Source organism: Planococcus citri, chromosome 1 (assembly GCF_950023065.1).
Source record: "Planococcus citri chromosome 1, ihPlaCitr1.1, whole genome shotgun sequence".
Classification (NCBI taxonomy): domain Eukaryota; kingdom Metazoa; phylum Arthropoda; class Insecta; order Hemiptera; family Pseudococcidae; genus Planococcus; species Planococcus citri.
This window is the reverse complement of record NC_088677.1, coordinates 6,451,683-6,475,268: the sequence shown is the minus strand read 5'-3', so window position 1 is coordinate 6,475,268 and position 23,586 is coordinate 6,451,683. Positions and strand designations below refer to the sequence as shown.

At 34.5% G+C, this 23,586-nt stretch overlaps 3 protein-coding genes across 6 annotated transcripts in view; 1 reads left to right on the top strand and 2 right to left on the bottom strand.

Moving 5' to 3' along the window:
• The window catches only part of krz (kurtz), a 308,096-nt gene that overhangs the window by 184,795 nt on the left and 99,715 nt on the right, over window positions 1–23,586 (top strand). For all 4 annotated transcript variants that reach the window (XM_065365000.1, XM_065364990.1, XM_065365016.1 and 1 more), the window contains one exon: window positions 7,387–7,417. In XM_065365000.1, the coding sequence (XP_065221072.1) occupies window positions 7,387–7,417 (31 nt within the window). The remainder of the gene's footprint in view (window positions 1–7,386; window positions 7,418–23,586) is intronic.
• On the bottom strand, window positions 7,597–9,034 carry LOC135846073 (uncharacterized). Its single transcript, XM_065365068.1, has 8 exons — window positions 8,889–9,034; window positions 8,782–8,808; window positions 8,586–8,687; window positions 8,346–8,447; window positions 8,194–8,238; window positions 8,092–8,124; window positions 7,973–8,005; window positions 7,597–7,870 (listed from the first exon to the last, which is right to left on the bottom strand). The coding sequence occupies exons 1-8, from the start codon at window positions 8,923–8,925 to the stop codon at window positions 7,794–7,796; spliced, it is 456 nt and encodes a 151-aa protein (XP_065221140.1). The 5' UTR covers window positions 8,926–9,034; the 3' UTR covers window positions 7,597–7,793.
• LOC135846019 (uncharacterized) lies at window positions 16,248–17,487 on the bottom strand. Its single transcript, XM_065364967.1, has 8 exons — window positions 17,318–17,487; window positions 17,178–17,204; window positions 17,000–17,104; window positions 16,808–16,915; window positions 16,675–16,719; window positions 16,565–16,597; window positions 16,459–16,491; window positions 16,248–16,366 (listed from the first exon to the last, which is right to left on the bottom strand). Exons 1-8 carry the CDS (start codon window positions 17,352–17,354, stop codon window positions 16,296–16,298), a joined length of 459 nt encoding a protein of 152 aa, XP_065221039.1. The 5' UTR covers window positions 17,355–17,487; the 3' UTR covers window positions 16,248–16,295.

Below are 23,586 nucleotides of genomic sequence, written 5' to 3'. Positions count from 1 at the left end.
TTACTCGAATTCATGTAAGGTACCTAATGGAGTGTTGATTGTTCAAATACAATTATTCAAATGTTTGAGTCAGGCTGGTATAGATACCACCAAATCAGTTTCGGAAGACTCCGTTGCCCTGGGTAAACACAGTGTATCATAGATGTACAGCCACTGCTGGATTGAAAATGTTTTGAGATCAAGTTCAACTGATTTCAGACTTCAGTCTCTTACTTTGAATGCAATAGCGATGCATCTTCACCACGTATCAAACATCATGAAACAAGTTCCAGCTGAAAGTTCTAAAAAGCAGTGCAAAGAAGCAGCTGCATGTAATACCAAGCATTTGAGCAATATAAATCATCATTCAACAAATTAGGTGAAATGTTAACTAGCAGACATATCGAATTCGAAGAATATGGCAATTATGTAATACATTTGTTATTTACCCATTTCCAATTAATTTTATTGCTCAGCCACACCTATACACATTATCAACTAATGCGTCAGAATTCATGTGATGATAACCAGATCAATCAATGGGACATCGCTAAACATCACACTAGAAGAGATCACTATTATCCGGAAAAAAGATTCATTTAGAGTGTTGGAATCACTGAAGGGACCAATGGAAAGACTTGCGTAAATTCATATACTTATTGGATGTTCTTGGGCCATATGTCATAATTGCTTAACAGCTGGAAATGCTTCAAATTTAGTAAGACACAACACAATAAGAACTGTCAGTCTTACAAAACTGTGGACAATATACTAAATTCATTCATCACCTCATTTGGAAATATAGACCATAACGGAATTTGCTGGGACTGATGAATAACATCTGTTATATGAAAATATGAACCAGAGTATTTTTTTTTGCAACAGCAGTTAGAAGAGTTAAATAACTAGGAAGAACCTGGAACATTCACGGCGTTTGGCGATGTTTTGGAAAATCACCAACCAGTATTCCCTGAAATTCAATAAATACGAGTGGGGCAGAGTTTTCAATCGCAAATTGAAATGATCATTGATATTCCATACTTGTATTTATACAACGCAACAAACTGTGATAGAACAATAAATTCTCTGCCTGTAATCTATTGCAAAGTTTATGTAACTGAATAGTAGATAAAAACAACCAAATAATATCATTCGGTCAACCTGAATTGAATAACAAAAATGTGGATTTTCAACTACATTGAATACCTACAATTTATTTTGGAGTGGATTGAGAAATATTTCCAGGACATTATCTTATGATTTTCGTTAGTATTGGCCACAAGTAATGATCAATTCCATGTACCAGCAAGCTGATGATATACCTTTTGAAAAGAATTTTTATGGTTTGGCTAAAAAAACGCAATATTAAACTTCTTAAACCAGCGTTAGTCTTTATCCCAATTATAAGACATCCTAAAATTGAATCTAACTATATGTATTGTGGCTGAAGATCGATGTAACACTGTACCAGACACTAAACAGTTTTACTTAAACGATGCCAGAAACTATTATCTAGTCAAACATATGGAAGACAAGTTCTACAACTTTCATAAACGTCACATTAGATAATCATCCTTGATCAGCTAATAAGCCAGCTTTAGAAAATAGGAGAATCAAAGTATCCAGTAGTACAGAGAAAGTGGTAATTACAGAGAATAAGCAGAGTAAATTCATACAAGTATCTAGATGAAATCACACCTAGGAAACCAACAGTTCTAGTTGTACTGGAAAACCAAACACCAGCAGAGTCTGTAACTATATTAGAATCAGATCAAGTGAAAAACACCAAATGTTGTCATTCCTTTCATAATGATTACAGATATTTCAGCTCCTACTCCAGAAAAGGAAATAATCCAATACAAAAGGTAGAAAAATCTGTAACAATTGTTATTGTCTCATCTGTAAATGCTGTTAGGTATTGTCAACTTCCGAATGCCAAAACAACATCTAGAGAAGATATTGAGAAGCTACTCTAATTTACTTCTCACGTAAATAATGATGGTTCCAATTTTGTATCATTCCCTACAACAGAAGGAACAATACATTCTCATAAGTGATTAAATGAACAATACACCAAGAGGACTTTTATTTCGTAATTACCAAACTATTGAATCCTAACTGATGCATGGTAAGGATCCCCAACACCATCCTTTAATGTTCATGAAGAGTTGATTGGTCATTTTGGTCAAATCATATTACGTAAGACAATTTTATCATTCAACTTACAATCAATTGATTACCAACAAATGTTCAAAGGATCTACACAAGTTATTTACATACAATGTTATCAGCTTTAGTTCACCGTATTCAAGAAACATCAAGATGTGAATTGTTGTCGCTGCCAAATTTAGTTTACCAGAATATCACCAGTTCCAGAAATTATTTAAAAAAAAAAAAAAAAAAAAAAAAATACATCCGTGCCCAAATTTATATACTTTGTACAATTTTGATTTTCGTAATTACACAACTTCTTGTATTATTAGTTTTGAGCACATTTTGTAATATTTATTAGTTTTAATTTGTTTTTATATACTTTGTAATCATCTCCTCATTTCCTTTCCTCTCCTTGCATGATGCACATCACCCATGCAAACATATTTATAACAACACGTTGCACTACTCAAGAAATATTCCAGAAATCGGGGCAATTCCCGGGACATCCAGAATGGCGCTTCATCTCCCGTTGTTCAGTTGGGATTTTCGTAATATTCCCCCGCCTATGTCACCGTGAAAATATCAAGAGAATCCGGGGCATATGTAGCGATAGGAATTGCAGTATTTTCTGTCACTCATGTGAGAGAAAATTGTTCTACATTCAGCTGCAACTCATTTTAGTTCCGTAAATACGCGATCTGGCGGATTAATTACGTAAAAGCGCCATCTGGTGAGTTAGTTCTCTCATGACCAACGAGTTGTGAGAGCAACGAGCCAAACGCTAGTCATTTGGCGACTCCCGATGATAAAACATCGGATATCAATGTTCCGGAGATGGTATAGGACCACCTATACCATGCTATTTGCGTAAATCTAATGGACTAAATTAGTAGCACAAGTCCAGTCATATACGAAATATGAACTGGTGAAGCAAGTGATCTATTTCGAATATGTTCTGTGTTCCAGTTACGTTGATAGAGTCGTTCAGATGCACTCGGGTCCAGGAGTTATTACGTAAAACATCCGAGGATCCTTATTGTAAATCTCATCTAAATGAGTAACATATATGGACCTTCCCACATCCGTGTACTGTTCCCTATTCCCTGTGGTGATGTGCATTGCACTTTCTTAGGCATGAATATGCCATCTCTCCTTTTCGTAATACTGTACAGGCCAGTATAAATAATATAGCTTGAGTAAGTTGTTATTATGTACTTGAATAAACAATACATGGAATGACAACTGAAGATGTGTTATTATTACGTAAGATAAATAATCTTAAGGTAAATGTCTGTGTGGTATTCGTAATTACACTCAGTGTCCGAAAAATAGGTAACGAGGCGGTAAGTCGCCAGGTACCTATGAAGCTCTCAGAAGCTAGGTACTGCTAGACCTCAAGTAGGTAGCTAGCATATGTGAGACCTATACATGGAGATGTGCTTGTAACAGCATCATCGTAATGTGCAGAATATATCTCCACAGTGTTGTTTTGGAAAGAAAAATAGTACGATGATCGTAGATCGATGGATTTCATAATGCTCTGTTGTGGGCAACCTTCAAAGTTACGAGTACCAGACGGTATATAGATGGTTGTAATCATAATGTTCGAGAAAATTATTACATATGTAAATGTGTTTTAGTGTGGTACTGGCTCGAGTAAAGAAAGTACAATTTGTGTGAGCGAATACGATTGCAAATTCAAAGTTTTATAGGTGAAAGCTTTTTTAAAATTGTTCTGAGAAGCGAAAAATTCGATGAAAAAATAAACGAAAGTGTGTGCGTATTGCCCCGAAGATGTTGTTTGTTTATCTATTTTTTTCTCCTACATATTACGAAGTATAATAGACATTATTGTTTCAAAATTAGTGCGGTGATTTATGCTAGAGAATATCTGCGTTGAAAAAAAATACTGTGCTAGATATAGGCTCATTTATTCTGTATTTTTGTATGTTAAGTGCTTATACGTACGTAATGAGCATAGTGAGGTATGAGCAGGTGTTCTCTTTCCCCATTAATTTTACTGAAAATATGAATGAAGGTGAAAATAGCACCGGTATGCTAATGTAAGAGAAGGTAGCTAGGTTAGGGATCGTTACGAATGTGCTAAGAACTACACGTATTTCGAGATGCTTGTGTTAGTAGTTTATAGTTTGGCGTATGCCAATAGGAATAATTGCACCCCCTCCCCCCACTCTTCGATTTTCAGGGATAAGTTTTTTTAAAAAGAGGACATCCTGGGGACCATTTTAAAACAAGCTTGCCAGAAAAAAATGCATTCGCACAAAATTTTTTGAACTGGACAAAGCTACATAGAAATAGCGTGCAAAAATTTATCACCAGCCGAAATTTTAAATGCAAAAGTGCATTTTTCGATTTTTGGCGAATTTTTGAAAATTAAAAAATGAGATGAAAAATCAAAATTTTACCAAATTGATGTACAAAGCAGAAATTTGAAATACATATACCCTATTTTCGACCTGCCAAATCGATTGGAAACAGTTTGAAACCATTTTGAGTAATTCTGGAGCCTCCAGTTGATTTTTAAATCTTAGAATTTCTACAAAATTTCATTAAAAAATGTTGGAAATCCGAAATTCGCGCTGAACTCGAACGTAAAGACGCTATTGAGTCAAATGTGATGTGTTTAAATCATTTTTGAACTTCAAACGATTTTTTCTGAAATCTACTGCAGCCTCCAGTAATTTTTAAAACTTGAAATTTCCACAAAATTTCATCAAAGGAAGTTGAGAAGACGAAATTCATTCTGTAAACTATTTGCAATACCCTTTGAAGTCGACTGCAAATGGATTTCAAATCGTTTGGGAGCCTCCAGCAAATTTTTGAAAAATCCTTGGAGCCTCCAGTAGATATTACAAAACTGAAATTTCCATAATATTTCATCAAATGCAGTTGAAAGCCGACATTTATTCTGTAAACTAATTTCAATACCCTTTGAAGTCGACTACAGGCGGATTTCACGTCGTTTTGGAGCCTCCAGCAAATTTTTGAAAATCCTGGAGCTTCCGGTATATTTTTAAAAATTGAAATTTCTATACGATTTCAAAAAATTCAGTTGGAATTCCAATACCCTTTGAAGTCGACTGTAGGTGATTTCAAGTCGTTTTGGAGCCTCCAGCAACTTTTTGGATACTACTGGAGCCTCCAGTAGATTTTTGAAACTTGAAATTTCCATAACATTTCATCAAAATCCAGTTGGAAAGGCGACTTTTTTTTTCTGTAAACCAATTTCAATACCTTTTGAAGTCGACTGCAGATGAATTTCAAATAGTTCTGGAGCCTCCAGTAAATTTTTAAAAATCCTTGAAACCTCCGGTAAATTTAAAAAAATTGAAATTTCCACAAAATTTTATTAAATGCAGTTGTAAATTCCAATACCTTTCGAAGTCTACCGTAGGTGATTTCAAGTCGTTTTGGAGCCTCCAGCAACTTTTTGAAAACTACTGGAGCCTGCAGTAGATTTTTGATTTTTGAAATTTCCAAAAAAATTCATCAAATGCAGTTAGAAAGACGAAATTTATTCTGTGAACTAATTTCAATACCCTTCTAAGTCGTCTGCAAATAGATTTCAAATCGTTTTGGAGCCTCCAGAAAATTTTTGAAAATTTTTGGAGCCTCCGGTAAATTTTTAAAAATTGAAATTTCCGTAAAATTTATTCAAATGCAGTTGAAAATTAGAAATTCATTCTGTAAACTAATTTCAATACCCTTTGAAGTCGACTGCAGGTTGATTTCAAATCGTTTTGGAGCCTCCAGCTACTTTTTGGGGAGGCTCCAGAATATTTTTGAAACTTGAAATTTCCACAACATTTCATCAAATGCAGTTGGATAGACGAAATTCATTCTGTAAACTAATTTCATTGCCATTTGAAGTCGACTGCAGATGGATTCAAATCGTTTTGGAGCCTCCAGAAAATTATTTATGGAAAATCCTTGGAGCATTCTGTAAAAAAAATTGAAAATTCCACAAAATTTCGTCAAATGCAATTGGAAATCCGAAATTTATTTTGTTAACTAATTTCAAAACATTCTAGTATACCTACTGGGGGCTCCAAGAATTTCCAAAAAGTTGCTGGAGATTCCAAAATGACTTGAAATCCACCTGCAGTCGTCTTCCAACAGGGTATCTAACAGGTAGTGAAAGTAATGAAAAAGTAGTGAATTTAATTTAAAATCTATTGAAAAAATGATGCCAGTTTCCCAGTTTCATTTAAAAAAAAAAAAGGGTATTTGATGAAATTGGCAACCCTTTTTTTTTTATTTAATTTGAAAAATGCTTTGTATTTTAAGGTACTTATAATTTTTTTGAAAATTTTCCTATGAAAAATTTGTTTTTGTTATTTGTGTGTGTGTGTGTGTGTGTGGGGGGGGGGGGGGGTCGATCTAACATCTTTCTGAAAATTTGGTTTAAAAAGGTAGTGAAAAAAGGGAGTTATTTTTTTCAAAAAAAAAAAAAAAAAATGTCAACATACCATGAAAAAGGTATTGAAATCGGTTCACAGAATAAATTATAAATTTCGGCCTTTCACCTGCATTTGGTAAAATGTTGTGGACATTTCAAGTTTCAAAAAAATCACCTGGGGGCTCCAAAAATTTCCAAAAAATCGCTGGAGGCTCCAAAACGACTTGAAATCATTTACAGTGGACTTCAAACGGTATTGAAATTAGTTTACAGAAATTTCCGCATTCCAATTGCATTTGATGAAATTTGTAGAAATTCTAGCTTTCAAAAATCTACTGGAGGCTCCAAGAACTTTCAAAAAATCGCAGGAGGCTCCAAAATGACTTAAACCCACGAGCAGTCGACTTGATAGCATATTCAAGTTGGAGCTTTCAGCGCAAATTTTGGATTTCCAACTTTCTTTGATGAAATTTTGTGGAAATTTCAAGTTTCAAAAATCTACTGGAAGTTCCTGAACTGCCAAAATAGTTTGAAACCGTTTCCAATCAACTTGGCAGGTCAAAAATAGGCTATATCTCAGATTTCGTTGATCTTTTTCCCCAATTTTTGGCCTCAATTTGATTTTCAAAAATTCACCAAAAATTGAAAAATGCACTTTGCACTTAAAATTTCGGGTGGTGATAAATTTTTGCATGCTCTTTTCAATCTGTATTTCTGAAAATGTTTTCCATTATACTATGTATTTGTGTATTTTGTTAATCATCTCGTATTTTTAGACAAAGTTTAATGCATATTAATAATTAATTATTCGATTTTCTGTTTTTCTGTTACAGAGTTTTCAAGAAAAGTTCACCAAATGGAAAGGTAAGCACTGACGAATTGAAGTACTTGAGACTTATTTGTTCGAAGATTAGGCCACGATAATAAAACAATAATTTTAGTGACACTCGAGTTCAACCACACAGCACATGTGTATCAAGTGTTACGACTTCATTCATTTCATTATACATATAGGAAGATACGTACAAAAAAAATTGATAACGTTTTCGAAATTCAAAGCCATTAGCCATTTAAGTACTCTATTGTTTGTTTAAATGAGATAATACAGTAGGTAGTGTAGAATACGTAGGTGTTGCGGGATAATCAGAGCAGTGAAAATTCTCGAAATCTTGTTCAAATACCCACTCGTGCATTTATCATATACCGCGAGTCACTGAAGTGTTCTCTCGTTCGAGTTTTTCTAATTCACAACCATCCATCTTGGAGTATGAATGACATGGTCGATCCATTCTGGATTTATCATGTCTGTCATATTACCTGTGGAATGGAAATGTAGAAATTATCAAGTGTGAAGGGAAGTGTCACTGAAGTGCAATTTGGTGCGAGTGTTGGGTTAGATAGGTAGGTACTCATACTCACCTCCCACAGCTAGGAAGATCTTTGTACATATGCCTGCGATAATTTCAATTTTTTTCGTCATTAGTATACCTTTTATTAAAATTTAAAGCTGTAATGAAGAGTTTTTAGGATTTGCTTACCACCTCCTCCATATTTGCCTTTCCATAGCTCACCTAGTAAAATAAGATTAGGTATTAGAATTTATGAGTTTTAGAATTATGTGGTACTACTTTGCAACTTACATGAATCACAGTTCAATATACTGGTGACTAGATATTCGTATAAATCTGTCGAAAGAGAAAGAAATATTCCATTTATTCATAAAAATACCTTCTCCTCCCCTCTCCCCCCCCCTATTTGATAAAATGGATCACGAAACAAAAACTATAGTCACCTTGTATCCATAATTCATCTTTTTCCTGTATGGTGGTCAGGTTTTGTAATCGACGTATTTCAGAAAGTGTTCTCCGTCCGCAATTGTATATAGTGATTTCATCTGAAACGTTCGTAAATCAATGAATATTGGAAATGATAACGTAAATATGCCTTACTCTTGGTATAGTTATCTGAAATTGACTCTCGAAGAAAGCTTTGAAATAAAACTTTAGGTATTCAATGAACACAATATATGCACCCCTGGCTAGAGCATGAACAGTATCGAGTAAAATAGCTCCTCGCATACGAAGTGTTTTGCAGATTCCTTCGAAGAAATGCACAAAAGCCCATTTTTCACATTCTGGAAATTCAAAGTATTCATTTCTATAACTGAGAAATCATTAAAACATCCAAGTAATTTGAAAAAATGTTCATGAAATTAAAAATAACTATACCCAAATGAATTCCTAATGCACCAAATACTGAAACAAACAATTAATATTTCGGTTAAAATACAAAATATGCATCTAGGTAAAAAAAATTTCCATGTTAAGCATCTTACCCATTGAGAACAGCAAAAAATATTTGTGAAGAATCATTTTCACCACACGTTGATTCTACTCGTATTTCACAATGAATTTCTGAATCTGAAGGATTAAAATTTTTATTTCTCGTTACAACCTATCGATTAATACTGCCTCGAGTCTTATCAACTGTATCATCTACTCGTATATGGTACGTAATATCTGATTTCATAGAAATTAGTTTCAATTTACCTACGTGTGCAGTAAAGGGCCGAAATGAGTTCGGCTGTAATAGGTACATAGGAAGAAGACTCGCTGCGAGAAAACTATACCGAGTTTTGGGGAAGATTAGGTAAATGTGTTGGAAAATGAGCTGAATGTGACGTAGGTAACCGCATATGCGTTAAATGAGGAAACTCATTCGAAATAGCCGCACGAACCAAATTATGGTATACGAGTAATTCTCACTGCCTCCGGCATTTGCGGTCAATTCTACGTGCAAGTTTTTCTTTAATCGGCCTTGTAACCGAAACTTGTGTTTGGGTGGGTTTGTTCGAGTGGAAGTAATTTTACAGTGCGAAGTGGGATAAATCGAGAGTAGAGAAAGGGAAAGGAGTTCTGTTCGTTTTGTGTAGTGCAATGAAGATGTAAACTGGGTTTTGGATAAAATAACGTTTGTTAACCCTGTGAGAGTGGAGAAGAATTTGACGGATAAAAATTGAAAAATTTGGTTACATGGGTAGCAGTAAAACTTTGTTGAGCAGATTTTTTGAAAAAAATGCAGGTTTACTCAACATTTTATTTTGGGATTTGAGGAAATGCTCAAAGAGATCATTTTAGCTGTCCTGATTTCCAAAATAAATTTTAGATGTAGGGATGTGAAGATTTTCCGAAAAGCTTCTCTAGGTAATGCCAACATGAAATTCAAAAAATTTTGAATATTAGATTAAGTCAAAAAATTTTGAAGCCAAAATCCAAAATTTTGAGAAAAAATGAAAAATGATTTGTGTCTTTGCTTTGAGCTTGTTTTGTGAATTTTCAACTTGAGACATTCTTTATCCATTTTTTGAAGCAGTTCTCAAATGTGACTAAAGCTTAGCTGCTTTTCTAGTTCCACTAATTCGTCTGATTCCTTGATGTTTTTCTTTGGAAGATTTCTTTCAACAGTTTTGGCTTGTTTGGGGTTTTCAAATGTTTTCTGCACTTGACTTTGAAAGGTCATTTGCTTGACATGATCAGTTGCTGTGATCTTTGGTTTAGATATAGCCACAACTTTTGCTTGATATGGGTACTGGATGCCCTTTCTAATTAGCTGCACAATCACTATCACAGTTGGCACACCTGGCTGGATTGGCTTTCTTTTTCCTATATTGCTTTGTTTCATGGTCTGATCCACGCTGGACAAAGTCCAGTCCAGTCGTTGTGTTCAATCTTTTTTGTTTTCATGGGTCTGTCCAGTATGTGCAGTTCTGACCAGAAATTTCTATCCTGGTCTTTGGTCAGCCTACAGTTACACTGAAAGAAATGATTTTCAAAACGCGTTATTCAGTCCGAAATTGATGCAATGGTTACTGCACAGTACAGTAATTTTCAAATTACCTCATTTTGATGTAATGGTTACATAGTTTAAATCAGAGAATGCATCAAATAATGGAATGAGTACATCGCCAGGATGGATTTATTGCATCACTTTTTAAAATTCATTTCTATGTTCTCATTACATTTCTTTGGGGACTCAGTCCTGCAGACATGGTATTCAAAACATCATTTGGTGGGTGATAATTACATCATGTAGTAAGCAATGATTACATTCCTTAAACATGACTGAGAACCTTGTAGTGATTTACTGAATAGGGTAAATGTGCCTAAGTTTGCGCACCTAATTTTCAAACAGTCACTACTTGAAATTTGTACAGAAGGTTCTTCAAACATTTGGCTATGATTTGCCCCAGAAATGAAATTTTTAATCGATTTAGTTTTTGATATTTTGACCAAAAACCAAAAAAAGTCAAATGCGCAAACTTAGGCATATGCCTTCCTAAGATTGCGCATTCGCCTTCCCAAGATTGTGCACCAGTGAAAAACATAGAAATTCGTTAATATTGTTTAATTAATAATGAAAGCAAACAAAATGTCTCACGTGAACGTGCATTTGAAACTTCTGAGTGATTCACACTGGAAATGCGCTCATATCTGGTATTTACAGCATTACACCCATTTCTCCCTAGCTTTTGACAAGGAGTAAACTCGATACACATATAGAAGGTGTCATTTCATTCAAATAAATTGAATTCTTAATGAAAATTTCGAAAAGTATCATTATAAGTCTAGAAAAGTAACAAAAACTGAAAATCGCAATCTTAGGCACAGGGGTGCTTTTTTAAAAAATTGAAAAATTGAAACTTAATTAAAGCAGAAAATACTTGAAATATGTGCTTGTTATAATCCCCAGACAATGACGAATCTAAAAATAGCTTATTTAGATTTCTACAGCCATTTCCATAAAAATTGTCGCGTGTCGCTTTTATTGGAAAAATTATAAAAAATTTTGAGAAAAAAGTTTTTCGCTTGTCAATTTGCAACACTTGGTGCTACCATCACCAAAAATCGTGAAGTATGGTCATTTTGATTCTTCTTTCAAGTAAAGGCGGTATCAAATGTTGTAACTCTCACTGGTTCTGAGAAATCGTTACTGCGCAATCTTAAGAAGCGCGCAAACTTAGGCACATTTACCCTACAGTAAACAATGTACTGAGTACATCACCATACTACAATGAAATCCTTTATTCCCAAACAGTGAAAAACATATAAATACTTCTAGGGCCTGAATCAAATATGTGTCATTTTAAGGTAAAAGGTCCCACTTTGACATTTTCAGATTTCTCGCAAAATCGATTTAAAGGTGAAAAATGTCAAAGTGGGACCTTTTTATTTTTTGACATATTCGGATACTAGACGATCTCCCCTAACAGCTGGTATGATTTTTAGTTCGCGCTCCTAACGGGAACCCCGCGAACTAGCGCGTTGAAGTTAACTACTCAGGCCTATCCTTTCATTTATCGGAGTTTGAAATTATTTTTTGATTTGATCTTCTGAGAGGGGGGAGGGAAAAGTTGAAAAATGATTACATGTTTACAATTTTTTGAAAAAAATCAGAAAAAAATTCAAAATAAAAATTTTTTAAACAAGAAAATGATGAAAAATTGCAATTTGAAATAATTTTTTGCTGTGATTTTTGGAGGGGGGGGGAGAGTTGAAAAATGATTACATTTTTACACTTTTTAAAAAAAATCAGAAAAAAATAAAAAATTTTTTTTTTCAAAAAATCATGAAATTTTTTACAGTTTTTTTAAGAAAGCAAAGAGATATTCTGCAGATGACTTCACGTGCATATTACCATTAGATTCGGCATAAAATTTCCTTCAAAATGAGCTATCGGAGACCTTTTTTAGCGTTCGTTTGACCATTTTAAATGAAAAAAACACTTAAAAATCTTTAAACTCGTTTTTCTCAAAACTATGTTTTTTGTAGTGTTGAGTGTTTAGGTGGTGTAAGTTGGGTAAAAATCAACGAAATGTCGTCGGGTTTGCTCCATTTGATCAGGAATAGTCCAAAATACAACTTGGCAGTCTTAACTCAATTTTGTCAAAGTGGGACCTTTCACCTTAAAATGACACATATTCTACTTGCGGCCATGTTGTTAAGTGCAGGTAGTTAGGAACGAGAGGTTGCAGGTTCGAATCCCAGTTAGGTCGGAAAATTTTCGTAGATACTCGTAAATAAGGTCTTGAAAAATTTGTTGCAGTGAGGATTATTTAGATGTGCCGAGAAACTTGAAATTGATATACCCCTAACTCCACTTTTTAAATATTGTTGAATAAAAGTGATGTAATGGTTACCGCACTAGTCTGTGTAATAGTTACTTCTCTAAATATGTACTGATTAATGCGTTTCATTCCTATACCAAAATTACTGCGTTTTAATGTAACGATTACTGTTTATTTCTTTCAGTGTAGGTCCAAAAAACAGTATTTGTTTTTCAGAAAAAAAAACTTCCAACACATTAGATGAGAGTAGTGGAAATATACCAATTCTATGATAGGACTAGTACTCCATTTACTCCATTGCATTATGTAGTCCATGCTTAAAATTGGTGTGAAAAGCTGTATTTTTCAGTAGAATGTCCCGAAAAAATTCAATTTTTCCATGAAAATTACAATTTCAGCAGATGCTAGTCTCATACACCTCACCCTGTTAGGGTACCACAAAAATGCGATTTCCAATGTCCTGTAAAGGATAAGGAACCACGACGACGACAAAGTCTGTACTATAGCTTCAGACTTGAGTCACATAGTCCATAAAAGCTGCACCAGTCTAGTCTGGACTGTAGTCTAGAGTAGAGTGGACTAGCATTCGCCAAACTTATAATTTTCATACAAAAATACACATTTTCATGTCAATTCTACCCATGTTCATACCCCCCCCCCCTTCTCTTGATTGCATGAATGAAAATTATGAAAAAAATAACCACCAAAAAAGATTTAAAAAATATTTATGTAAGAATGACATTGTATACAGTATATAAATTTTAAAAAAAAAACATGAAAATATACCACTTTTCATCACAAATCATTGAAAAGAATCACAGGCATGCTGACCTGGACTGCTCTCTGCACTGAGCATAGGTCAGACTCACATCAAGCAAATAAATCAGGCAATTTCTGCATACTAAGTGGCCGCACCATTTTGCTTGCGAAACTTCCAGGTCTGCCCCCAGACAGGTTTTACACCATCTTCCTGCCCTCCCCCTCCCCCCCCCCCATCTTAGATCTAGGATTAGGGATAAATTAAGATAGTACATTTTGTTTATATTTAGTCTTAGATTTAAGATGTAAATAAATAAATGTTTATTTGAAAAAAACCCCGGCACCTTGTGTGTGCGGGGAACCAAAAAAAAAAAAGACACTGGTGTACCCTTATTTCAGGGAACTTGTCCCCTCTTTGAGCCACACTCTCCTACTATAAAGGCGGCAGTCACATCCCACTCACCTAAGGGCATCACCATTCAGATTCAGCTAAAAGTGGCTACCCTGTCCTCGCCTGCCTATAGATATAGGGTGTCTGCTACTGCTTCATCATCTGATTTGCTCCATTCATTGCTTGATTCATCTGATTTGTAGCTTGATTCATTCATGTTAGCACCATTCATGTTAGCACCTTCATTAAAATGGATATCCGCATCATCATTGCTGATATTGATGATGGGTTCATTTGACTGGTAGCACATTGTCATCAGAATCAATCTCAATTACTTCTGGCCAATCATATTGCTAAGAGTACATCTAGGTACAAAAAAATTGTGTTTTCACATCATCTTGCACATTATCTTCATTGACATTCTTCTCATGAGTCATGATTAAGATATAACTATCATTAGACTGTTGAGCCACCATCTTGTATGAGTGCAGAAAATATACTGATGAGTGGAGGTTTGTGTGGTCCTACTTATACTCTAATAAGGTGCACCAGGGTAAGTCAGTTTGCAATTTCAACTTCGACCAGCTGTCTAATGAAATGAACCAATATAGATAAAATTTATTATGTAGGTTCCCATAAGGGTTCTTAACCTATGGTAAAAATTTTAGCGCAATTGATGCTGTAGCTTTTGCTCAGTGGAATAAAATATAAATTGTTCTGACTTACCCCAACAGGCTAAACTTTGCAGAGGTGTAGCTCACAAACAGAGCGCCCTTGAAAAATTGCACTTATTCAAAATTGTAGAGATTTTAATTCTCTTTCAGATCACTTCCATCAGATTTGCAATAGGATGCACAGTTTGTCCACTATATGCAAAAAACTAAGTGATAGAAAGTTTGTATTTTGAAAACAAAATTCAAAACAAAATACAATTGAACTAAAGATGTTTAAAATGAAACTGGATCGCGAAAATTTTTACACCGTGATCAAGAAGGGGTAGTACCCTCAAGTCACCTTTGGTAGCTCTTCAGCAGATATAAACCTCTAGGCTGAACTAGGACTGTTGAATTACTGTAATTTATTCACTGGTAAAATAAGGTAAAATACGGTATTTTACCAATTTGGATATGAAGAATTATTTGTAGTTTGACTTTGAAGTTCAGAACTTCTGACCTGCCCCTGAAGTAAATTCTCATCTGTTAGGTGTTATTTGAGATTATAGAAAATTTTCCATGGAAAGTTTTTGGAAATTTATAAGGAAATTTTTGGTAACTTTCATACTTATCATACATTTCCATGGAAATTTGGAAATTTATGAAGGAAGGTTGAAGAAAAAGAGTTCAATTTTGCTTTTTGGTAAATTATGGTAAAATACCGTTGTAATTTACCAACATAAATTACCTTACAGCCCTGGGCTTAACTTGAACTTGAAATATTTATTTAAAGACGCCCAACATCTAGGCTTTTAGCACGCTAGCCATGGTGCACCTTACTTGCAAGGAACTAGTACAGGGTGCACAGAAATATTGTGAATTCCTAAATAAGTTTTCTGCTAAATATTTCGGTTGGTCAAAGTGAATGATAATAATGATAGCACATGATTTGGTTATTGGACTGGAGAGATAACATTCCACCAATCATATCCGTCTATTTCACGTTGCCAACCTATATTTTTAATGAAAAACTTCCTTCCTTTGGGGTTCACGATATTTCTGGGCACCCTGTAGGGTGAAATTGATTTACCTACTTTGGAACGATGCGTTGAAGTGAGTACTTCCTTCGGGATGGGTCCAAAGTGATATTTGATGGGACGTTGAAAATGTATACAATCTGAAATTTTGGTCAAGTATACAAATTTACATTGTAAAATTGGACTCATGTCCTGTGTCACATAAATTTGAAAACAAAATTTCATTCAACTTGATGAATTGTCACCTTGTGATTGAATCATACTTTTGTAGGTGAGATCTTTATAAAAGCTTTTCTTGTGCACAAAATCATTTTTTATAATTTTTTTTTCGAAGTTATGGATTTTAGCTTCAAAATTTCTGATGTAATTCATATAATATTATTCAACATTTTCTGATTTTTGTTGGTACCTAAGTATTAGCTGGAGAAACTCTTCGGAAAATTTTCGTATCTCTACATGGAAAATTCATTCTGGAAATTAGGATATAAAATATGCCCCATTTCGATCATTTCCTCAAGTTTCAAAATGAAATTTTGAGTACACCTCAACTTTTTTTAAAAAATCGGTCAAACGAAATTTATATGTACTCCTTCCCATAAATACTTGATGAAGTTTTTCAATTTTCATTTGTCAAATTCATCTCGGGTCTTAAAGGGTTAATCTTTTTCATCTTTCAAATTTGGAAAATGAAAAAGGTTTTCTTAGAAATGTAAAAGAGCTGACCGAAGCATATAATACAAATTGTTTACTGATTGATTGATTTACTTATTTATGCTTATTATTTAGGGTAAGTTATATGAGTCAGTTTGTCTTCTTCGTCTCTTGGACCAATCACATCGGCTGGATTACCTGCAAGAGAAAGCATTCAAACAGATATTAGAGTCGAAATTCCCTCCAAATGGGATAAAAGCATAAATGCCTAACAATATCTCGATTTTTACCTCCCAAGAAATGATAAATGGCTGAAGCGATAGCTGCAAAAATTCAAAATCAACGTACATTTTTTGTTTAATAATTTTAATTAGACTTGTGAATGAGAATACTTACTGCCACCTTTCTTTTCTCCAGCCCAAAGTTCAACTAAGGAGAAATCATTGATAAAAAATTAATTTCTTATGAAAGAATTCAAAAAAGTGATGATTAATTCAATCCCTTACCTGTATCACAAGCAACTATCCAACTCACTAGTAAACTGTACTCGTCTGTGGTAAACAAAAAAAAAGTGCTCAGTAATTGAGATGCAGTTAGGATCCACGATGAATAATATTGACCATTAATCGTAAAACTTGCCTCGTATTGATGTTTTCTCCTCTTTGGTCAAAGCTGTTTCGTTTTTGGCATCGTATTCCTTCAGCTTGGAGAGTAGAAATTCTCCACATTCGTATACATTTTTTCGATCTACACAAGTCAACGATGAATAATGAAATAACTCTTGACTGACTTCGAGTCTACGATCTGATTTATTTTATTGGCTCATACGACCTTCTTTGAATTCCCGTAAAGTTGACTGTGCTCCTACTCTTTCTCGTTTGACTAAAATTTCTACTAGTTTTTCGTAGAACGATTCGAATTCTTCTTTTTCGCAAACTAAACGTGGAAGAAATCAAATAATTTCAAGCATGGGTCTAGTTTTACTATTCAAAAATGGTGAGGAATATACCTTTATCTCCTCGAGTGACTGCGAATGCTGTAAAATAGAAACAAACGATAATTCGCACATTGGTGAATGAAATCTTGTTGGAAGAACAAATAGTTACTTGTATAGTTTGATGCTAGGAATATTGTGAAATTTATTCTTACCCAAAACTATGACTATAAAATTGATGTATATCGTCATTGTGTCAAGTTTAAATTTGATTTCAGATGGTTCTCTGGTATCGAAATGAGTTTTCAAGATAAGCGAACCGAACTAGACTTTTAATAAAGCACAGGAAAGGGACCAGCGATGATAAAAATGAAAAAAAGCATCTGCTAAAAAATTTCAAATCTCGTGTTATCTTATCTTCGATGATAAAAATGGTGTTTACATATTTGGTACGATTTTTCACTTCCCGAGTTGAAGTTATCAAGCTTTTTCAACCATTTGAGAGCTCTTTTTGTATAGATTTTACAGAATGATGAAAAAATAATAAAAAACTTACAAAAATATATTTTTTTTTGAGCTGGAAAAAAGTCCTGATTTTTTCTAAAATTGTCGAAATTGCTATAAAGTCGTACTAGAAAATTTTGAGAGCCCAAAAGTGGGCTGATTCGAGATAGAATGACTCTTCTAATGTTTAAGGTAAGTTGAGAAAATTGTGGCTGCAGGCAAGATTCATGTGGAAGTAGGGGGGCACTTTGTATAATGTACCGAGTAAATATTCTGCATATTAACGTAAGTAGCGTACGTAATACGTATGTGAATTTAAAAGGCAAACACCTCGACGAAGAATCGTTATCGTAAATCTATTCCAAGTGAGCGTAGAAGTTCTCTATGTACCTAAGTTTCCGAGAAAAAGGAAGCGAATAAGTAAGCCTGTTGTATTATGTTCGAGGAAAATTTTACCTTCATTTTTCAGTAGCGCGAAAGGGGTATAAAAGGATTTTGAACTTGTAAGTTCCTATACAAAATACTCGAGCTAGGTATGGTTTCTTTGTGGGCTATAATTTCGTAAAATGTTAGCTTGTGTTTCGAGACGATAGTATATCGCAGGCCGTTGAATGCTGTCAAGTGGGTTTACCTGCTATGTGGCTTGAAAATTTTCGTTTACTGTACCTTATGCTCTTGATTTAATATTCCCTGAACGTGATTTCGTAAAGTGGAGATTTCTTGTGCGGAGAAAGTTGTGCCTGTATTTTTTGATGTAGGTACATATTTTGCGCGAACGCGAAGGAGGTGTAGTTTTTAAAAATCATAATTTTGCCAAGTTTGAAAGTTTTTCGAGTTGAGGTGTTTTTAACGAGGCGTGACTCGGATTAATTTGGAAATAGTCGAAAGTTATTCGATGAGCGTTCGTTTCTGATCTTGAGGATTTTCTTGTAGTTTCAGTTGGTAATTTGAATGATTTCATTGTTGGTGAATGATTTGATTGCAGAATGAAACATATCATTTTTTCGATCGTTCGTTAATATTTTTTCAAAAATTCATGAATTGTTCGTGAATGATCATATTTGAAAACGACTGAATCGTTCGAGAATTATCATTCAAAAATGACTGAATCGTTTGCGAAAAATTGTTCGATGATACGTAAGTGAATCATTTGTGAACGACCATTCAACCATTCAAAAGTGACTGAATCGTTTGCGAACTAATATTCAAAAGTTGCTGAGTCGTTCTGAGTGACCATTCAGAAATTATGAATAAATTCGTTCCCAAACGATTGTTCAAAATTAACATCGAGTCATTCACGAACGAATGTTCGAGAATAGATGAATCGTTCGTGAACGACTATTCTAAAATGGCTGAATCGTTCGTAAACGATTATTCAAACATGATGGAGTCGTTCGCGAACGATTGTTCAAAGATTCATAGCTGAATCGTTCGTGAATGACTATTCTAAAATGACTGAATCGTTCGTAAACGATTATTCAGACATGATGGAGTCGTTCGCGAACGATTATTCAAAGATTGATGAATTACTTATGAACGACAAGTTGACCACTCGAAAATAACTGAATCTTTTGCCAACAAAATAGTTCAAATGCAGTTGAGTCGTTCGCGAACGATTGTTCAAAAATTGATGAATCACTCGAGAACGACCACTCAAAAATAACTGAATCATTCGCGAACGATTGTTCAAAAATAATCGAGTCGTTCGCGAACGATTGTTCGAAAATTGATGAATCATTTATGAACAACCTCTCAAAAATTACTGAATCTTTCGCGAACGATTGTCTAAAAATAATTGAGTCGTTCACGAACGATTATTCAAAAATTAATGAATCATTCGCGAACGCTTGTTCAAAAATAATCGAGTCGTTCGCGAACGAATGTTCAAAAATTGATGAATCATTCGCGAACCATTGTTCAAAAATAATCGAGTCGTTCGTGAACGAATGTTCAAAAATTGATGAACCGTTCATGAACGACGATTCAAAAATTTCCGAGTCGTTCGCGAACGATTGTTCAAAAATTGATGAATCACTCGCGAACGACCACTCAAAAACAACTGAATCATTTGCGAACGATAATTGAAAAATAATTGAGTCGTTCGCGAACGATTGTTCAAAAATTATTGAATCATTTACAAACGATCACTCAGAAGTAACTGAATCATTCGCGAACGATTGTCTAAAAATAATTGAGCCGTTCGCGAACGATTGTTCAAAAATTGATGAATCATTCATGAACGACGACTCAAAAATTACTGAATCTTTCGCGAACGATTGTTCAAAAATAGTTGAGTCGTTCGCGAACCATTGTTCAAAAATTAATGAATCATTTACAAACAATCACTCAGAAGTAACTGAAACATTCGCGAACGATTGCCTAAAAATAATCGAGTCGTTCGCGAATGATTGTTCAAAAATTGATGAATCATTCATGAACGACGACTCAAAAATTACTGAATCTTTCGCGAACGATTGTCTAAAAATAATTGATTCGTTCACGAACAGTTATTCCAAAATTGATGAATCATTCGCGAACGATTGTTCAAAAATTGATGAATCATTTACGAACGATCACTCAGAAATAACTGAATCATTCGCGAACGATTGTTCGAAAATTGATGGATCATTGATGAATCATTCATAAACGACGACTCATAAATCTTTCGCGAACGATTGTCTAAAGCTAATTGAGTCGTTCACGAACGATTATTCAAAAATCAGGGTGTCTACCAGGTCGCTATAGCGTTAAAAGTCGCGAAAAGTCGCGATTTTGAAAATAGGGGGCTAAAGTCGCTAAAAGGTCGCGATTTTCGCTAAAAATACCAAAAAGTCGCTATAAATTGTCCAAACTTCAAATTTTAAAAACTTTTCGTATTATTATTCAATGTTAATGCTACTGCCAAATTAGCATTTTAAATAATCATAAAAATTCAAAATTTCAAAAGCTTTCGCCCTCGCTTCGCTCGGGCATATTATTTCGTTTTCTTTAGCCAAACGTTGAGTCTTGATGATAAAAAAATTGACTTCTCACATTAAAAATGATATTTTTTCACTTCTGGAGAATTGTGAATTTTCGTGTTACCAGTGCTTTTGCCCTCAGTTGGCTCGGTTCGTACGGGCCATGTAGGTGTATTTTTAGAAATATGTACCTATTGTAATATTTTGGAAATTATTGTTAGATTGCTGGAGGAGCAGGACCGACGAGAGTTACCTAGGACTCGCTCATTCTGGAGGGTCCGACAATAAAGAAAGGGCCCGTGATGGAAGAAAAACGTGTTTTTTTACTTTTCAAAAGTCAAATTTTCAAAAGCTTTTGCCCTCGCTTCGCTCGGGCTTGTTTTCTTTTCTTTTTACACATCGAAATTTCTGAAAAAATATCATTCAACTTTCAAAGTTTTGAAGTGAAAGAATGAACTTCTCGCTTAAACAAAAAGAAAAATTAGTGGTTGAAATGACTAGAAAAAGAACAATCGAAGAAATTGAAATTTTAGAACTGAAGAAAGTTAAGTAGATGGAAAAGGAAAAAGAAAAGCTCGAAAATTTGGATGACTATTTATGTCACATGGAAACTATTGAAAGTTGTCCAAACCTCCCCCCTCCCCACCACCCAATAAGTGCAAATTTTATTGGAACCCAATTTTTTTCGTTAGAAAATGGGGGGGGGGTACTGAAAAAAAGTCGCGAAAAAAGGTTCTTCATAAATTTCTTTTCATGGTACATGGGAACTATTGAAAAATCCCATTTTTTTTTGTTGAAAAATTGGGTGTGGGAACTGTTGAAAAAAACATTTTTACGTTGGAAATTTTTTTTTTTTTGGGGGGGGGGGGGTACTTTTAACTGAAAAAAATCGCTAAAAGTCGCGAAAAGTCGCTATTTTTGAGAATTAAATTTTGGTAGACACCCTGAAAATTGATGAATCATTCGCGAATGATTGTTCAAAAATAATCGAGTCGTTCGTGAACGATTGTTCATAAATTGATGAATCATCCATGAACGACGACTCAAAAATTACTGAATCCTTCGCGAACGATTGTTCAAAAATTGAGATGACGAATCATTTACGAACGATCACTCAGAAATAACTGTATCATTCGCGAACGATTGTTCAATAATTGATGAATCATTCATGAATCATTCATGAACGACGACTCTAAAATTACTGAATCTTTCGGGAACGATTGTGTAAAAATAATTGAGTCATTCGCTACCGATTGTTCAAAATTTGATGAATCATTCATGAGCGACAACTTGAAACTTACTGAATAATTCGCGAACGATTCTTTAAAAATAATTTGAGTCTTTCGCGAACGAATGTTCAAAAATTGATGAATCATTCGCGAACGATTGTTCAAATATAATCGAGTCGTTCGCGAATGATTGTTCAAAAATTGATGAATCGTTCATGAACGACGACTCAAAAACCACTGAATCGTTCGCGAACGATTGTTCAAAAATTGGTGAATCATTCATGAACGACCACTCAAAAATAACTGAAGAATTCGCGAACGATTGTTCAAAATAATTGAGTTCACTTCAAAATTTCTGAATCATTCGTGATCGATCGTTCAGAAATATTCGAGTCCGTCGGGAATGATTTTTCAAAATTGATGAATCGTTCGTGAACGACCACTCGAAAATACCTGAATCATTCGCGAACGATATTTCAAAAATGATGGAGTTCATTTTCAAATGACTTTTGCTCAGAAATGGCTAAATCGTTCATGAACGATTGTTCGAAAATGATCGAGTCGTTCGCGAACGATTGTTCGAAAAGTAGTGGAATTTATTCTGAATTTAAAAATGACTGTTTGTTCAGAAATTGAATCGTTATTGCGGATGAGCATTCAAAAGTGGCTGAATTGTTTGTGAACGATTGTTTGAAAAGTGATTGAGTCGTTCGCGGACGATTGTTCAATAATAATGGAGTTTATTTGCAAATTACTGTTGTTTGGAAATTGCTGCATCGTTCGTGAATGAGCATTCATAAACGGCTGAATCGTTCGTGAACGACTGTTGACAAATTATTGAGTCGTTCGCGAACGACTGTTGTGTTCAAAAATTGATGAATTTTTCACGAACAACCGTTCAAAAGTAACTGAATCTTTCGTAAATGGTTGTTTAGAAATAATCGAGTCGTTCGCGAACGACTGTTCGAAAATTTCGAAGTTCATTTCAAAAGGACTGTTCTTAAAAAATTTCTGAATCGTTCGTGAGTAACCATTCAGAAATGGCGGATTCGTCGACGAACGATTGTTCAAAAATAATTGAGTCGTTCGCGAACAATTGTTAAAAAATTAATGAATCATTCATGAACGACCATTCAAAAATAATAACTGAATCTTTCGCGAACGATTGTTCAGAAATAATCAAGTCATTCGCGAACGATTGTTCAAAAATGATGGAATTGTTCCCGAATCATCGTTCAAAAGTAATTGAATCGTTCGTGAACGAGTATTCAAAAATGACCGTATGGTTCGCGAACGATTGTTCAATAATTTGTGCATGATTTGCGAACAGTGGGTCAAAAATGATTGAATCGTTCGCGAACAATTGTGCCAATGATTCCACGATGATACTAAGTGAGTCATTCGCGCATTACTGAATCATTTTGCCCAATCTGTTTCAAAATTTAGTAGAATTAGTATAGATTTTGGTATCCGAAGAACCTGCGAAATAGAAAATAACTACCAATAAAATGGCGACGACCGAAGTCATTGTTGGTATAGTTTTTCCCTTCGTTCTATTTTTGTATACGAAAACCAAGTCGAGTAATTGAGAATCGACGTCATAACCGCATCAAAAAGCTATTCTAAACGCGTAGTAAACAGTAATCTCCCTCTCCTGTACAATTTTCTATCTTTTTTTCTTGCAACTTCATCTAATCCGCAAAAAAAACAGGTCATTCGATATAGCTAACATCCTTGCTTCAATTTTAATTGATTTGTCGTTCGGTCGTGTCGAGTACGTTGTATATTTTC